This window comes from Vanellus vanellus (assembly GCF_965231255.1).
Source record: "Vanellus vanellus genome assembly, chromosome: Z".
Classification (NCBI taxonomy): domain Eukaryota; kingdom Metazoa; phylum Chordata; class Aves; order Charadriiformes; family Charadriidae; genus Vanellus; species Vanellus vanellus.
The window spans coordinates 16,130,018-16,148,474 of NC_138908.1; the positions used below are offsets into that span (position 1 = coordinate 16,130,018).

Here is an 18,457-nt window from a genome sequence, read left to right on the forward strand (position 1 = left end):
GTGTCCCAAAAAGAATCAGTTCAGGGAAATTCCATGGTCTTTCACAGAGCAAACCAGAGAGCCATGGTGGTGTCCTCTGCCTTTCATGATCCACCACAAAACTACAGGCAGGGTCTTGCACAGAAGATCACTCCATTGCAGTCCCAAACCCCTGCGAACCTCAGCCCTTTTTCAAACTCCTTGTTATTCAGTCACATTAGCCACCATGGGAAGTTCCTTTGTGCCTGACGCATATGGCACGTAAGCACCTGCTTATATTTAAATATAGAACAGCCTTAATGCAGTAAGTAAGACTATTCCCAGATTTGACACTAAGCATGTTCTTTAAAGCTTTGCTGGATAGAAGTCAACATTTACTTTTTAAGATATCCAAGGTGATTTTGAACAGCATGCTGATTTTTCCATGCCTGCCTAATAAAAGTAATTATTTATAATTTATATCTGTATCAGTGAAAAGCCTGGGAAGGAAAATGACTAATAGGAAGCAATTAAGACTTGGGCAACCTCAAAGGGCACCCTTGGAGAACTGTGCTGACACACAAGCAGGGAGGAAGAGGAAATAGCTTGTGTCCTCAGGCTTCATGCTGTGAGAGGTGACCATGCAATCTTCATGCTTTAACTCCTGTACCCAGGCTACACCCGCACTGACAGATGTTCATGATTATTTTACCTTTCTGCATCTTTCACAGAATGCTGCCTGACTCTGTCTCTTCTGCAGCAGCTGTAACCAACCCATCAGCCCATATGATTCATCCCAGGAGCTAGCCTGCCACCTCTTAATTGTTTTCCCATGTTGCAATTAAAAACACTGATGATGCAACCTACACTGCCCATCATTTCCCCCAGAAACACCAACTGCGTGCTGCAGGAACAATTTCTCACTTGGCAGTGCCCAGCCTCATCATCTAAAGTTGCCGCAACCCAGAGGCCTGCCAGTTGGCTCTGCACAGCCCCTGCTGCGGCCACAGGACAACGTTGCCTCCAAAAGGCTTCCACTGTTGTGTGTTCACTGCAGGCCCACTGTTTGCATATGTGCTGCTCCTACTGATGTTGGGAGGTTGCTAAAAAAGCATTTGCCCCATTTTGAAAAACTCTGGGATTTGGATTTATGCCTAAATGGAGGAAAATAGAGACCATTTGAAGTTTGCTATTAATAAAAAAACAACCCACACCCAAACAACCCACAAAACCCAAGCGTTCCCTCCAAGGTGGCCTGATCAGAAGCAGAGATCCAGTTTCCACAGGTTTACTGCCTTGCACCAGCACTGGCTCACATCAGCACTGCAAATCACAGTGCTCGTCACACCGGAGCACGCACACCAGGGCAAGGGCAGGGGAGTACCACAGAAACAAAGTCCCACGTGTAGCCCGTGCGTGCAATGGCAAAACTGCTCCTGCTCATCGGCGGACAGTCTCTTCCATCCTTGCACTGAGTACAGGGTCTGCAAAGGATCACCCTTAAATACAGGTTACTAATGCAGCCCGTTCCCCGACAACTACTGAGATTTACCACCTAGCAAATGTTGTGTAAAAGCGACTTACATCAGGATCCAGCTCTTCCAGTTCATTCTCTAACTTCCTGAGCTCCTCCTCTGTCAGAGCTCCGAGGATCTTGTCTTCATCCAGGTCTCGGTATTTTTCTAGCTCCTTTCTGTACGACATCTTGGAGGAGTCCCGTGAATCTCACTTTTATGCCGAAACAGGACCTGAAATGAAAACAAGCAGCGGAACACTGAATACAGGAAACACGACACTGCAGCCTGGCTGGTCGGGGAATGCTGAATACCAGAGGGTTGCAGAAGATTTATGCTTAAAGCACGGCTGACTTCAAAGCCAGGTCTGATTGCTCAGGGCCCCCCCCGTCCACATCCTACATGGGAGTAATGGCCCATGGTCACAAGAGCGGCACAACTTCAGTAGCACATCATTGCTCCATCACAGGCTTACAGGGCAGCACTGAGCAAGTGCCTTGCACAGGACCCCAGCTGGGGATGTCTTTCTCCAAGCAATGCTAGGTGCTAGTGAAGTGTCCTAGCTGTTTATTTCCCTGAAGGACAATAAACCACAAATCACAAGGTCTGCAGCTCTTGTGCCCTTACAAGCCCCCAGTAACACCTCCGTGCACATGGCACTCCAGATAACGTTGTCACCAGGTGGGAAAACAGATTTGTAGCATCACTGGGTACCTCTGAGCCCTCCAACCTCCACGAGGCTACAGTGGGCGGCACTCCTTCCCCTGTTTTAAAGTCACAAGGAGATCAGGAAGTATTATCCACTCGTGTTCAGGAGGCGTCCAGTTAAACGTGCTGTTTAGTGACCCACCTGCCCTGAGACCATGTGTGTTTGCACTGCTGCAAGCTAAGCAGCTGACCCGAGTGTCACAGCACGTCTAAAACAACCCTTCTAGAAGAGAAGTGGGAGTAACACGCTAAACGACCTATGCGGATAATCCCCGCTGACCCGGGGGGTTTGTGCTGTGTCTCCGAATATAAAATGCCATACACAATCACACACACACGCAACTGGACCTCTGCCAGCTCGGAAAGACTGCAGTAGACCTTCTGTGAAGGTCAGCTTGTTTAAAATACGCAGGTGGGTTAAAAATACACTCACGACAACACACAAGAGTGTATCCGACTCTGTTTTTTTTGCTGAAAGTTTCCTTCTGTTCCATAGCACTGTCCGTATATTTACATTCTTTTTTTGGCTCAGTTTTTGCAGAGAATATTGAACTCTAGATACTTTAAAGGGACTTTTCCTACAGTTTAAAAAAAAAGTTTTGCTGTTCTCTCAAGTGGCGCTTACCCTAAAATAACAGCAAGGCCTGTGCATTTTTCGGGGAGCCAAACGTCTTTTGAGTTTCTATAAACGGCCTCTTTTCAGCTTCTGCAGAGCGTCAAAGCCGTACCCCGAGTCACATCTCTCCAGCTTTGCCCGTCCTCTCAGGGCATATCATGCTCTTATGATTGCTCTTCATTAGCGGAGACGTCTCTCTACACAACTGATGACGCAGCTGCTGTTCCAGATAGGAAAATTATCTTTAGGTTGGTCACAAAAGGGCACATTAACGCACAGATGGCTCGACAGCAAGCCCTCAATTTTAGAGCCCTCATCTGGTCAGACATTCGGTTCCCCCCTGGTGTGATGGCAACTCCTACATCGCTCGCATTCCTGCCACTCACCACTTCGGAGGTGGAGGGCTGGCAGACAGTGCTGCCTCGATGGGAAGAACAGCCCCCCCAGGATCCCACAGCCCGGAGGATGAAGACCACCTTTCTGTCAGGCTGGTTTGCTCTGGTGGGCGATGGCCAACCTGTGGGCACTGGGCTCGAGGGCGGCGGGAGGGTGAAGGAGGGCAGGTGGGCTACGGGGCTGGGTGGGTTTGGCTGAGTGAGGTGGTGGGTTCCCCATCACTCCTGCTCTTTACTGATGCCCCACGGCCGTCAGTGCGAGGCACCTTGAGCCACCGGACCAACGTGCAGTGGCCATGCAGCGGCTGGGCTAGGAGCCACGTCCAGCCCCTCCACCCCAGCGAGGCCGCCCTTCTGGTCAGCATAGAAAAAAGCAGAGCCTTTATCACCACTACCCGTGAACAACCGCTTGTCGTTACAGCAGTTATTATTATATGATGCAGGAGACCCTGGAAAGGCAGCCTGGACCTGGATCTGGAGATGCGCTGTGCCACTGCGACCTTAGATGGTAGTGCATGAACCCTGACCAGGCTGCACTCCATATTCGATTTTAAGTTTTGGCTATTCTGCTGTGGAAGGAGCTGGAGCTAAGAGCAGGCAGGAACGCAGAGGATAACCCACCCCAGGGCGCTGAATTCCCTCTAACGGCTTAAAATACCCACGGCCTGCTGCGCACATGGCAACCTCCGTCATGGCTACGTGGAGGGGCAGCCACAGCCCCTTCCCAGCAATGAGGGGTATCCTGCAAGCGGGGGCTCGGTCGGCACCAGAGCGTGGCCTCTGCAGGGCTGACCTTGTCGCCTCCCGCCAGAAGGACGGAGACTGTCAGCACCGAGAGGCGAAAGGCAGGACAGACGTCGGATGTCAGCGCACACGGAAAGCGCTCCAGCTTTCAAAGCATCTTGCAGAGATATGAAGCCGGAGGGGGGGGGGGGGGGGGGGGGGGGGGGGGGCTGTGTACGGCAAAGGCCTTGAGGGTTGGGGACAGCTGCAGAGCCTGCTGAAACACAGCTGAAATCCCCGCGGGGAGAATATTTGGTTGCGATGTACCCCGAGCAGAGCTGCCAGGAGGGGCAGTGCCCTCACAGCACCGCCGGTGCAGCCGCACGGCACCCACGACTCCCGTGGCGAGCGCGCCGGGAGCGCTAACCGTGCCCACAGCGGCAGGAGGTTTTGTACTGCTCCCCTTCCCCCCCGAACGAGCTGTGCGGGTTTGGCGTCGCATCTCCCATCGCAGCCTCCAGGACCAGTGCATTCACTGGCTCTCCCTTATCTCCACCTCCCAGACCTCTTCCACCCTATCCCGCTAATGAGTGCTGGGAGAAAAAGCAAAGAGCCCATCTGCTGTAAACAGCAAGAGGGCTTTGCACTGCCAAAAATAAGAAAGCAGGTAAATTCTGCCTAAGCATAATTGTTTTCATTTACACAACGTGCTGAAACACCCACTGCCACAAAGAGCTTTCCCCGAGCCGTGCTAGGGTTCAAGCACGGTTTAACACAGATTCCCCCCCCCCTACACCTGCACTCCAAAAAAATAACAAGATCCCCCAAAACAACTGCAATATTATATTCAAATTTTAATTCCACACACTTCTGGGCATTCAGGAAAGAGTTAACCCTAATTCACCACAAATCTGCTCCATCAAATCTATTCTCAATGCCTTCCTAAGATGGAACCTCGACTGCTTGCTATTTTTCAGTGAAGCTACCAATAGTTTTCATTCAATCAATGAAGGAAGCACCACAACAAAATATATATGTAATATACAGAAGTTGCTCAGGACTGACACCATTACAACTCTAAGTCCTCAAAAACCTGAAATTCATACTGACTGCCAAGACAGCAAGGTATTAGGTCTCATTGTCCAAAGTATTAATCAAACACATTGGAACACAGTCCAAACACTTGCACTTGTAAGTCTGAAAAGCACACAAGCTGGTATGCATAAGAAGGTTCAAGGATAAAAATGAAATCGGATGGGAGATGAACATACACCATAGATCACCTACAAGGAAGACCGTTCCTATCATGAATATAGGAAAACAAAACAAAAAAGGCAACTTTTGTGATTATGAGGGGGACGGAACGGTTTCTTTCTGAAAACCTCTGAACAAACAAATGGACGCTGTAGAACAAGTGAAAATGAAAAGCATCCTGTATGACACTGGAAATACTCCTTTCACTGCTCTGTACTGGTATAGCCCCCCTGCAGCACTGTGTCCTTCTGGGGCACCGAAACCCAAGAACAGCACCGACCTCCACACAGGGAACAGGTGAAGACCTAGGGAAGGTGGTCCACACGGGACCACTGTGTCCAATCCATGGTGGAGAACAGGCATGGGGATGTGTTTGTGCTCCTCAGGTGGGTGAGCAAGGAGGGCAGGAGCAGGGCAGCAACGGGCTCAGGCTGCAGGGGGCTGCTCGGGGTGGCTGCGGAGCAGCACAGGTACCGCCGAGTCGGAGGATCTGCAGGACCATCCCTCAATGGGGGACAACCCCAGGAAAAAGAACAAAAAGCAAAGCAGAACTGGGTAAAAGCAACAGAAACAGCAGCAAGCAAGACAAATATAAAAAAAAAAAAGGTAAAAGTAAAACGTAAAAGCGTCATAGAGAAAACATACAGGTTTCCCCTGGGTGCTGTGTAACGTGCTGGGAAGCCCAGCCCCGACCGGCACAAAGCCCCACCTGTGCCGGCGTGCTAGCAGCAGGAAATTACCCACAGCCCTTTCCTCTTCGTACGCACACGGGGAGAAAGAGCAACTAACCTCAGCGAAGACACAGGGCTTTTCGGTGATAAATTCCATTATCATTCCAATCCAGCCCCGATTTCAGCATTTCGCAGCAGGCTGCAGCACGCGGCTGTCAATTCCACGGCCGCAGGGGCTGCAGCACGCGGGAGGGTTTGGTGCATCCTGAGTCACCAGCCACACCGAATGGCCCACGAAACACAGAGGCCAACGAGAGCCATGGCTGAAGAAATTAACATACCCCCCCTCAAGCAACCCTCAAATCTACCGGGAAACTTTTTCAGTCCTTTGAAATAAGAAAGCAGACCAGGGGCTTGGTTTCTGAGATAAGGAGGTGGCCAACAAGCGTCACCAGCATGGATATCAATGATTCTTGGAAAAACTGCCAAGTTTGAAGGCAGAAGGCTATTCGGGATGAAAGCTGTTTTTAAGCAGCACCAAAGGCAGGAGTAACCCTCGTGAGGGATAGCCTGGCTTGAGAACAGTTCCTATTTGACTCATGCAGGGTTTTGATTTATGAGATTTTTTTCATAGCTTAAGTATAAACCCGAGTCAAAGTTCAGAGCTATTATTTTTACAGTATAAAAATAATAAACCAATGTCAACCAACCCTTCTGCAGTTGCTACAATTCCCTTTTACTTTTCTTTGACTTTTACGGTAACTTTAAAGATAAACACCAGGGCTTTTTGGGGGGGAAACTACACATACCTCAAGTGACCATTTCCTATAAACTCACGAGAAGTTAAGGACTTTCTGTGCATACACTTAGACCTCAGTGAATCTCCAAGGTGCATGCTGTACAGATGAGAGGAGCAAATCAGCTCCAGTTGGTTTCCTAGATGAAGACTGTATTTTTATGTGGCTTCTCAGTCCTCTGATAAACCTTAAAGCCATTTGCTAACTCTAATGAAATCTCATACACAACGCAAACCCTAACTTCTTGTCAAGCTGCAGATGCGTGCAAAGGGTCTGTCAGCAGAAGTGTAACGTGGAGCAAGCCATCTCCTTTGGCTGACAGTCAGGGAATGAAGGAGAGAGCTGGGGCGTTTGCAGGGAGGTCGAGACGAAGGGAGGGTACCAGAAGCACTTGGAGAGCAGGGAGCCATTACATGTTGTAGAGCTGCGGCAGACACAGTGGGGATGTAGGGATGAAGGACATCTGTCCACCAAAAAGTGAGTCTCTGCTGGTCCTGCAGTTCACGGGACACCTTGTGAACCCTGGACTTGCACCTCAGCATACCTGGGTGCTGGTGTGCAGGAGCTTGACTCCACAGCCGCCTTGCTGTTTGAGTCAATGAGCACCCCAACATCACCAGTTCCCAGGAGTTTCAAGAAGGAACCAACAAATTAGGGCAGATCCAGTAACAACAGGGAAAGATGCACATCTGCTCCTTCTGAGACCACACCTAAAAACATGAGTCTATGTGAACTTTGCAAAACCCAACAGCAAAGCAGAGCAGAGCACAGGAGGAGCTGGATCTATCCAGTGTCATCACATAGCCTTATGCATCCAAAGTCTTGACCACTTGGTGCCTCCTGGAAAAGGAATGTTCTCCTCCCAACACACAGGAACAAAGGTCACACCTGGAGCCTGTGGTGCCTTCTCTGGCAGACACAACCAGAGCCCAGCAGTGGCCTTGCAGTTGACCATGTGGCCCATATTCGCAGTACCAGCAGTGAGATGTTTGCCCCATTTCAAGTGAACACACTTTGTTCTTGCTTGTCCTGGTTTGAGGTAAAACAGAACCAATTTTGTTCAGTAACTTCGCTTCTTAGCTGGGCCTCTCTAACTACTAAAATTAACTGCATATTGTGCAGACAGTGTTCACTCTCTCAGAGTGATAAGACCAATTGTTTATAGCTGATGCCCAGGCATGGTATGCAGAGAGGCTCCTGCTTGTACTTACTGCTATAACCCCCAAGGCCGACCAACTTTGTTATTTGCCCCGTTGGAGGGTCAGAAGCAGAAAAGCATAGTAGGGTCCCACCTGCAGGGAGGAATGGACAGGACAAGTGACCCAAAACTGACCCACAGGGTATTCCATCCCATCTGCCTCATGCTCAGTATAAAAGCTGAGGGATCAAAGGGTCAGCGCTCTTCCTTCAATGGCCGACGTCTGAGGAGGACTCTGTTCATCTGCCTGTGATCCTGATCCTGAATGCAGATCCGGAATCCAGTTCCCATCCGTCACTGAGTCCAGCCTGGGACTGCCCCAGTGCCAGCCGGTGACGTGATTGTCATCTCGGGAGCTTGATACGGTTTTGTATATATTTCATTATTTCTTTTTATTTTGTTATTAATATTTCATTAAAAGTAGTTTAGTTCCATCTAAACTCTTAAGTCTCTTTTTCCTCCTATGCCTCTCTCCTTGAAGAGAGGTAGAAGGGAGCATCTGTTCATCCCATCTGGGGTCCCCCAGGTCCCCAGTAGCTGATTTGGCCTAAACCACGACATTGCTAAACGTCAAGCCTTTGGCTTCGAGAAATGAAAGGAAGATAAATATCTAAAGCCAGTCCTTTTAAGGGAATGGTCTCCTGCTCATTTTTTGAGAATTCTTTTTTAGGCTGATCTCATTTTCTCAGCCAGAGAGGAAAGCACCTTTTTAACAAGCCATAAACACAGACCCAGGCTGCAGCATCAAGTGCTGCTGGTCTGCTTGGGCTCCGCATCACCACCTTGAATGTCCAAGATGTTGAAAAATCTCATTAGAGCTACAAGAGACTTCATATAGACTGTGCACTGGACTTGCAGTCCAAGCTGTACTAGAAAGTGTCTACCCAGGAGGTCCACAGAGGTTGGTATTCCCCTCTGCTTAGCACCACTGGAGCCTGCAGCTGGATGCTGCATCCAGTTTGGTGTTGCCCAGCAGAAGACAAGTCCTGACAAGCTGAAGAGACTCCAGTGCAGGGCTATCAATAGGCAGGAGGCTGGGACACAGAAGGTGCACGGAGAAGTGGCAGGAACTGGACTTCTGCAGTCTGGAGAGGGGAAGATTGCCACTGCCTAAAGGGAAAGGATTTCTAGAGATGACAGAACCAGGTCTTCCTCAGAGGTGCACAGGGGAAGGACAACGGGCAATGGGAATAAGCTGTGGCAAGAGAAATTCTAACTGGACATTAGGGGAAAACTTGCCACAAGAGTGGTGCAGCCTTTGGACAGGGAGCAGACAGGTTGTTGGATCTCTATCCTTGAATATTCGATGCTCAACTGGACGAGGCCCTGGGCACTCAATCAAGCTCTGGGGCTAGGCCTGCTCAGAGAAGTACACTGGACTGGGAATTTCCAGAGGTCCCTTCCCATCTAAACTTTCTGTGACTTCCTCTCAGAAGAATGCACAGGCCTGCCCAACCGTTCAGGTTCCTCCTCTGAATGCCAGGAGGTTACACAGGATGGGAACTGGGCTCCAAGCTGATCCTCGACATTTCACAAAACCTGTTGTTTTCTGCACTCAATTTATCCAGATGAAGCAAAGTCTTCACTGCTGTGATTCAAGTTTTAATTCTGATTCTGGTTCAACACAAGGGGGTTTAGCTGCCTTCCCCTGAAACAATCTGTTCAAACCACCCTGTGCTCAGATATGGTTGAAGGTCACCTTGGCTAAGTCCCTTGCTTCTGCAGCAGAAGAATGAGTCACTCAGCCTCCAGGAGATCATCACAGTATCTTGCTTTGCAGCTTTCTCACACTCAGAAGCCCTTGTCCAGCTAGCAGAGTAGCCAAGCATCATCTTGAATGATTCACATTAAAATGGAGCACACAAAGCAGTGGATGTCCCCAGCCCCTGCTGAGCAAGTGGTGCCCATCAGGCGTATCTTCATCCCTTAGCCTTTCCAAAGCTGAGCTGGGCAGCGCCAGCACATTCATGCCCTGGATGAGAAGAGTGGACAGAGAAAAGGCAGGGGAAGCTCCAGACAGTGAGAAGCTCTGCCACGTCAGATGCAGAAAGCAGAGCTCAGCACACATCCTCACCACTCCAAGGCAACCCAGCCACCAAGTAGAACGACTGAGCCCCTCTCAGCCTCCCTGCAAGCAGCTCATGCCTAATGATATCCAACAGGGAATTTGCTGTCCCTTCAGACAACTCAAGACTTCTCCAAGGAAGATCTGGATTTCCTCTGGTTTGATAAAAACCTCACGACCAGCAGCTGTTAACCTAAGACACACTGAAATTCATGTTCACCCTAGTACAATATTTGAAAACAAACACATGGAAGGAGGCATTGTGGATCTGTCAAAGCACCTCTGCTTCTCTAAATGACATGCCAGCCATGCAAAACACAGAATGTTATCTGAAGTTATCATCACCACCCAGAACCCTACAGCAATGAAGTTCAACACACCATAGACAACACTTACTGCTGCTGCTGCTTCATTCCTATGGGGATCCTCACGACGGAGCTGACAATCCCATCCTCGCACTTGACAGCTCCACAGCAAATGGCTGGTTGTCCAAGGTCATGCAGGCACTAGGCAAAGCTCCCTTTGCGCGACCTCCCCTTCATCCACTGGTGCCGAGGGAAGCCATGCTGGTCACACTCTCCTGGACCTTCCTCTCCCCTTGCATACCAGGAGGTGCAGCCAACCCAATGCTCAGAAACAGCCCTTACCTTCTGGCCCTCCTTTCCTCAGCCCTCCTGCAGCCTGCAAGCCACAACTCAATATGGCTCTTACCAAGTGATCTTTCTTACCAGGGTCATCCAGCAAACAGCCTGGACATTTGGTGACCAGGCAACATGCAACGGGGGACAAACTCCATGAAAGCCCAAATACAAACCACCCCAGCTCTATCTCTCCTTTGCATATTTTTAAGGCACACACTTGTAAGCACAGTTATGTGCTCCCCTATTTGGGGTGAGGTTCTCTCATGCACCTGGCATGTACTTAATTGCCTAATTACTAATCCCCATGAAAAGCGCAGGGGCACGCTTGAGTCATCAGTGACACTGTGCACTCAGTTCCTGCTCTGTAGCTTGAAGCCTTCCACTTGGACACCTCATAGGTGGCACAATCTCCACTGAAAAGAGATACGGGGTTTCTTGACTGAACTTATGCTAGTCTGTGGATGGACCCCCGCTTCTCTGGCACACTCCAGCTGCGGGCAGCAGCTGAACCTGATGGATGCTATGTGAACACAGGAGCAGAAAGGCTCCTGTCCTGCACCAAGCAGTGCCTCAGACCCTTTGACAGGCGATGGCGATGGCGATGTCCTGTAAAACAGAGGCCCTGCCAGACGACCCAGAGCAAAGCATGGCGAGCTGTTAGTAACTCACCTCCATCTGTACATTCCTGATCCCACCCCACTGCTTGTGTGGTTGAAGCAGAGGAAGTGAAAGTGAAAAGTGCCATCAAGGTGCAGCTAATAAGCCCTAGATATGTCGACGCTTAATCAACACTGGAGCAAGACGAGTACTGTTGCAGCAGCAATAAGCACATGGTGTACACTGTGCACCAAACCAGAAGGAGACATTTAAAAGAAGTGGGATGGTGGGATCCTCCAAGGCCTGAAGAAGCAAAGTTACCACCTCCAGCTGAGAGAGAGAATAAACTGTGCAGTGTTGGAACTGGGCTCTGGGGAAGCATCACTGTAGTCATGTTTCCGTGCTTCTCACAGGGTATCTGCTACTGGTTGCTGCCTGCTGGAGCATCCTGGGCTGGCCAGACTTTGGTCTGACCCAGGATAGCCTCTGATATGTGTTTACCTCATTCACCATTAATGAGTAGGAAGAACTCCCTCCCAGGAGGCTGATGGAGCTCTGGGACAGGGCACTAGGGAGGTGAGGTCTCCATCTTTGGGGGTTTCTAGACGTAGGCCATAAAAAGCCACAACCTGCCTGGCTGAGGAGATATCTGCTGTGCCGTGGGGATGGACCAGAGAACTGCTGAGCCACTGGCAGTGCCGGGGTCGTGTGACAAAAAACATGTGGCCGTTTAGCAACACGGAGCCATGGAACACGATTTTTATCTCCTGTTTCTTCCAAGAGTCTGGTAATTTTACAAAGTAAACATGTTTTGGCTACAAGTCCTTGCCTGGAATAGGGAAGTGACGACAGAGTCTTCCTAGCTCATGATTTGCAAATGACTGTCAACTACAGAAGAAAAAATCAGAAAGCAGATCGCAGCCTCCTCCCCTTGAGCTGCGCTGGGCTTTCACAGAAACTCCACGTGCCTGGCAAACAGTGAAGCAGCGAACAGAAAAGTAAAACAATTCATCTGCAAACATTACATTCAGTAGCACATCACTCTGGAGGATGGAGTTACATGTCCTAGCAGGGGGACAGACGCTTCTCACAAAAAGATCACTTTGAAAAGATAAATCAAGCCGTCGTTTGGGTGAATGAAAGTAAAACATGGGCAAAGGAACTCAGTAATGAGATAGACCAGGCTGCCTCCACACGTTTGACTTTCCCAAATACACCAAGCAGGAGGGGAGGCAGCAACATATTCCCAATATTATGCAAAAACATACTATCTGGAGAAAAGCCAGAGGACCATCGCAGCTGGGAAATATGTGGAGAAAAGAACAAGATGAGTCAGGCTGGAAAACAAAGCAATGCTGAAGTGGGGGGTGTGTGTGAAAAAGAGCCCTGACAGGAAGAAAACCGAGACTTTGAAATGAGCAGCAGTGAGTTTACAATGCAGAGTGCTTGTTGGAGTACCCAAATGCACGTACATAAGGGCAACAGGTAGAGAGGCTGTCAGGAGACAACCATGCAAACTCTTCTGCATGACTGCAAAAGGCACCACAGTGCGTACCAGACCGTGTTGGGCCAGTTCCTCCTTCCAAGAAGACTAAAGACAAAGGGCTCACTACCATAACCTGAAGTAGGGCTTGCAAGCTCAAAACCTTGTCCAGTATTTGCTCTATCAGCTACTCTGAGAGAAGGTACCACCTCTTGGCACAAATCTTGTCTCTTTGCTGAGAAATGAGGAATCCATTCTTCACTCCTGCGTGAGCTGGCAGGTCACACATGAGGAAGGGATTTCATATATACTTAAAAATAACCTCAGCCACATGGCCGAGCACCTTTCTGGCTCAAGGCCCAATACCTAAGGAACAACATAAAGCAACTAGAGAGAAGACCTCTGTGTAGTGGGTAGGGCAGCTGGGCCATGGTGGGGGGTCAGTGGGCAATGGGTTCTAACAAAGCACCCAGGAGCGCTTCAAAAGCAGAAGCAGATAGATGAGCCCATCAGGACGACACATGAGTGGGGCTGAAGCTGTGTCCAGCTGAGCGAAGGAGAGTTATCTTTGAGATAGGCAGCGCCTTTCAAGCAAGGCAGTAACCAAGTCGAGCTGGACAAAGTATGGCCATGGAAAACACACCACAATGACTCAAGGAATCGCCTCCCCCCACCCCGCTAATTTCTACTTTTCCCGTACAAAACCAGCGCAGCTTTCTATTAATCCATCCCCTGGAGAACCATTTCCTCAGCAGAGCTCCCAGGATGACAAACGCAACAGCACTCACAAAAAACTACCAGCGCCCTTCGCAACCCGCTCAGCGCAGGGCCCCCTCACCCCCGGCCACTGTCCTCCCCGCCCCCCTCCGGTACCCGCCGGGCCGGGCAGCGCCCGCCGCGGACACGCGTGGGCGCCGCCGGCTGCCAACCCAGCGCCTCCGCCGCGGGCTGCCGGCTGCCTGCCGCGGGGCACAGCCGTCCCGCAGCCCCCGGGGACCCTCCGGGCACGGCCCCCTGGCAGGCAGGCAGGCAGGCAGAGATAGATAGATAGATAGATAGATAGATAGATAGATAGATAGATAGATAGATAGATAGATAGATAGATAGATCCCTGCATGCGGGCAGGGATGCGGGCAGGGATGCGGGCAGGGCACCCCCCCCCACCACCCCATCCTGCGCGCTGCCGGGCGCACGCAGCGCGGAGGCGGCCGCTATTTCTGTCGAGGCGGTGCCGCCCAAATATTCTGCCCAGATAAGGGCCGGGCCCGCCGCCCCGCCGCCCGCTTACCGCTGCCGTGATCCGAGCCGAGCCGAGCCGAGCCCGGGCGGCGCGTCCTGCCCGCGCCGGCTCCGCCGCTGCGGGAGGCGGCGGTCCGGCCCCAACCCCGGCCCCGTCCGTCACTCAGCGGGGGGCGGCCCCGTCGCCCCTCCCGGCCGGGAACAGCTGTGCCCGGCTCAGCCCCCGCCCCGGGTCGCCGGTTCGGTCTCTCCTTACCCTCCGCCCGCAGCCGGGAGGGGAAACTCGCACCGCCCGTGCCCGGAGCGCGGTGGGCGCTGCGGGGGATGGGGACGACAGGGAGGGGGGAGAGCCCCGCAGCAGCCAAGGGCGGCATTTGCTTCCGAAGGGTCTTCCCTGCTTTTAACGACGTGGGAGCGCCAGAGCCTGCTTTTCGTCCCGTGGCAACTTGCTTTTGGGAAGCCCCGCGAGATGCCCACTCCTCGGTCGGTGGGGGAACACGGGGCACCGCGAAGCACCCTGAGGCTGCGGCTAGGAAAAAGCTCCTTCCCCGGGAGGAGTGGTGCAGGCCTGGGGCAGGAGGAGCGAAGGGGGTGTCATGGCTTAGCCAGACCGAGTCGCAGCCGCCCTGGCCTCTGGCTGGGGTGGCCACGCCACCACGACTGCTGGGACCCTGTGGCAGCAAGCCTGGGCGCTTTGCAAGAGCTGCTTCCCCAAAAATGCCATCTGTACCAGTGCAGCTACTAATTCCGTGTCTTGTTTTACTCCACGTCGATTTGTCCTGTACATCGGGTGACAGCCACCTCCTAGAGCAGCTCCAAGTCTGCCACCAGCCCCAGAGAGCTGCCTTCCAGCCTTGCGGTGTCAAGTTTTACTGACGTTGCTGCTAAATCTCCTTTCCCCTCTCTCACCTTTGAGTCACTATAAAGCCCCATGGCTTTGTCCTGCAATCTTTTTTTAACAAATCTCCCACAAAGTTATCAACCCCAAGATCCTCCATATCTCTGCTGTCTGGCCTCCACCAGCAGCCACAAGCCAGCAGCGGAGAGGGCCCCAGGTGAGCTGAACACTTCTCCAGCCCCACACTTCCCAGGGCTAGTGATGCTCTTCACCTGAAAACGTCCCCATCTCTATGAGATGGTACCTGGCTTCCCCCCCCCCCCCCCTAGATTGTCCTACAGGTGACCTAGCGGGGGCTGAGGTTCTGCATCCCATGACACTTGGGGAAAGATCTGCAGTTCACCCTGGAAACACTGCTCACAGCTGGGCCAAATGAAGGATACAGATAGGGGTCCTGCCAAGCAGTGGATTCAGTGCATGTCTTGTAGAGATGAGCAGGATCATGGCCCGAGTCACTGGCATCATTCCATATGCTGACAGGAGTAAAAAGGGCACCGGGAACAACCCAGTTCACCACTGACTGGCCCAAATGTCTGAATTCCTTCAGGCTGAAGAAGCCTGATGGGTAGGTACCAGATCAGACAAACTTAGATGCCAGGATCTACCTGCTTACCAACTGTCTTTCTCAAGGGTGTGCAAGCTGCGAGCAGCTCAGGAAGGGATCTGCCAGCACCACCAAGCTTCCCTACAAGCCCACGTTGGCTTTGCACTCTGTGATACACACGAGCCACTTACTTTTTATCCCACCTGGCTGCTCTCAGATCTAGCTTTGTGGGCACCAGAAGCTCACCCGAGGTGGGTGCTACAGTCCCCTTAGAATGCACTCAGCCCATCTCCATCAGGCAAGATGTTAACCCAGCTTCTCAGCATATTTATTTTGGTGTAAGTATCACTAATGCTTCATCTTTAGCTGTCTACCACGACACACTGCAGTAATGAATGCTGCAAGTAACGCACCTTGCAGCACTGTTCACAAGACACCAAGTATTGCTGGCTCCAACTGCATCCAAGCCCCTCTTCAAAACAGCTCTCCAGGTAATGGCTTGGCATGCTTGAAGCATGTCTGCTCAGGTCACAAGCTCTTCTTGCCCTAGCAAAGTTCTAACCTCACAGAGCAGCACAATTCTCCTGGTCAGGGCTTCCAGTCTGAAAATATCAGCAATCAATGGACAAAAGAACATAAAAGGAAACTTTCACGCATTATAAAGATTTAGTGTGAGGGTTTTTTTTCATTGCATGATTCTTCTTCACTTTTCTTGGCTAACCCAACCAGCACAATGAGAACGTAGGCTCTCAAATGCAAAGGTTTGCCTCATGCACAGCAACTGTGAGAACAAAGGATGTGTGTGGTGAAAACACAGAGACAACAAAAGCCTCCATGAATGGAGAAAGAGTAGTCCAGGGGTGGAAACCTTGGGAGATAGGAACTCATTTTGTCATGGCAAAGAGGGTTCTCAAGTTTCTCTACTGAGACAGTGTTCCTCAAAACGACCCTGGGTGAACCTGGGAGATGAAAACAGGTAAACTTAAACTTTATAAAGGTAACAAAATACAGCTGAAGTGGAATAAACAGGAAAGAGGTGGTTTGAAAGTGCTTATTATTCATAGCCTTGGGAAAGTAAGAGATCTGCTTTGTTGTTTTTTTTGGTTTGTTTTTGTTTTTAAATTATTACAGTGTTATCTGTTTTCCCTAGGTAATGAATGCTCATTTTCCAGTTTATAAAACTCACAATAATCCACAAAACATGTCTAACAATGCTGCATTCCCTTTTTCCAGCTGGAAACTTATCCTGGGTAGAGTCCCAACAATTACTCCATCTCCCAAGGGAGGATCAGCTGGGCTTCTGCAGATACACCTAACTGTTTTTGGCATTTATAATGAAACTGGAGTTCCAGTGAATTTCAGGCTTTACCCTTCTTTCAAAAAATCGCCTAACACCTAACCTAAGCTTACCTTTCTGCAACTCAAACCCTGATGTGTCCTGTTTTCCCTGCATAGAAACCCAGATTCTTTACCAGTGACAACTTTTAAGTGTTCCCCTCTTTAGCCACCTCCTATCCAGACTAACTACAAATCCTTCCATTTAAGCTAGGTTTTCTAGACTTTCATTGTTCTTGCTTTCGTCTGGATTCTCTGTAATTAACCCACATCTTTCTTGTAGATTGCTGCTGAGAACTGGTGCAGGATTCCTGTGTAGGCCTTTAATAGCCATTGGAATGGAAAGATCATGTGATACAGCAACTCCACCACCTGCTCGATTCAGACATGAGCTAACGCACCCCTGCTGAGGTGTCATGCACGACATCCACGAAAGCAGAGAAATCCTAGAAGCATCATTCACAACAGCTACTAATTACGCTACCTACTTCATGGATCAGGAACTTCAGCAAACTCAAAAGTGTTCAATATTGTGTACAGCCAACACCTCCTGCACATTTTTCAAAGCCAGAGCACAAAATGTACTCAAGTAGCACTAGCAGGTCAGTTAGCAAATGTATCAGAGAATCTTACAGGCTGGTCAGAGGGGTACAAAAAATAACCACGTCAAAACCAGGTGTAAAATCACAGGTCTGCAACTGAAATCACAGATGGTGAAAGAATACAGTAGGTAAGTAACTAACCGCAGAGTACCTGTAGTGTAATGTACTAGTAATGGAGCTATGTAAGACAGTGGTGGTACTGTACAGAGGGTATGAAGATGGGGAGACTTGTCAATGCAGCCTCTGGACGCAGTGTATAAACTGCACGTGGCATTGTGTGAATAACTTTGGGTTGGGTGCATGCTCAAGCCATGCATAAAATGATTCACCACGTGAAGAGCAGTATTCTCGGGTTTGCTGATCAGTTAGACTGCACTCTGTTTTACCGGCACACAAGGCAGCCCATGTGAACTCCAGTACTGAGCTGTGTAAATGCATGAGACTGTATGAATATTGTCCTTGCTTCTGACCTGGGCTTTTTAGACTCTGGAGCAGCCACCGACAACCAAGGAGAGGGCGAGACATACTCCAGAAGGAGCAGACAAGAAGCTGAAAAAGCACCTTGACTCTCTTGAACATCTGCCCTAATACTACAGGTGTAGAGTCCCAAAGCCTGCTCCATCAGCTCACAGGTGCAAATCAACAACAGGCCAACAACAGATCCCTGAGCCTCAAAGGATGCAAACACAGCATGGGCGTTTTGCACACAACCGGACAAACTTCAAAACAGTTCCAGCGAAACACCCTATGCCATTACAATGATCAATTTACAAGCCATCAAACTTTGCAAGATTGCGGATGAAGGTGGCATATGCTCTTAGACACATATGAAAACTCTCGCTCTCTTCAGGAGCTCAGGAAAGTGTGTTTTTCATCCTAGTGACCTGCACCATTCAGATTTTCAGGCTCAGAAGCAGTCCTACACAGAAGGAAACTTCTGCATGGAAGTTTATCATCACATTGATTCCTTCACCTGCATTCTTCACCTTCTCTGCAGTGGCAGCTGAGGCAGGAGAAATTGATTAACATGGAAAAACATTAGTTACTCAGGCATTAATGTAACTTCTCTCTCAACAAGTACACTTTAAGAATCTCACCTTAGCATACTTAAATACGGGCAAGACCATGTTAACTAGCAATTTGCATTAAATTATCAGCTGGTTAGTTTATCACTGCCCGCTCTACTCATAAGGGCTCTGCTATACCCTATGTGCAGTCC

At 50.2% G+C, this 18,457-nt stretch overlaps 1 protein-coding gene across 4 annotated transcripts in view; it reads right to left on the reverse strand.

Annotated features, from left to right (window-relative positions):
* Window positions 1-14,004, reverse strand: part of TMOD1 (tropomodulin 1) — a 31,728-nt gene extending 17,724 nt beyond the window's left edge. For 3 of the 4 annotated variants that reach the window (XM_082497473.1, XM_082497476.1, XM_082497475.1), the window contains exons 1-2: window positions 13,909-14,004; window positions 1,543-1,706 (exon numbers count right to left, since the gene is read on the reverse strand). In XM_082497473.1, the coding sequence (XP_082353599.1) occupies window positions 1,543-1,662 (120 nt within the window). In that variant the 5' untranslated portion in view covers window positions 1,663-1,706; window positions 13,909-14,004. Of the gene's footprint in view, window positions 1-1,542; window positions 1,707-5,957; window positions 6,185-13,908 lie in introns of those variants that run through there. The other variant, XM_082497474.1, reaches the window with a different exon arrangement.
* Window positions 14,005-18,457: the final 4,453 nt, after the last annotated feature.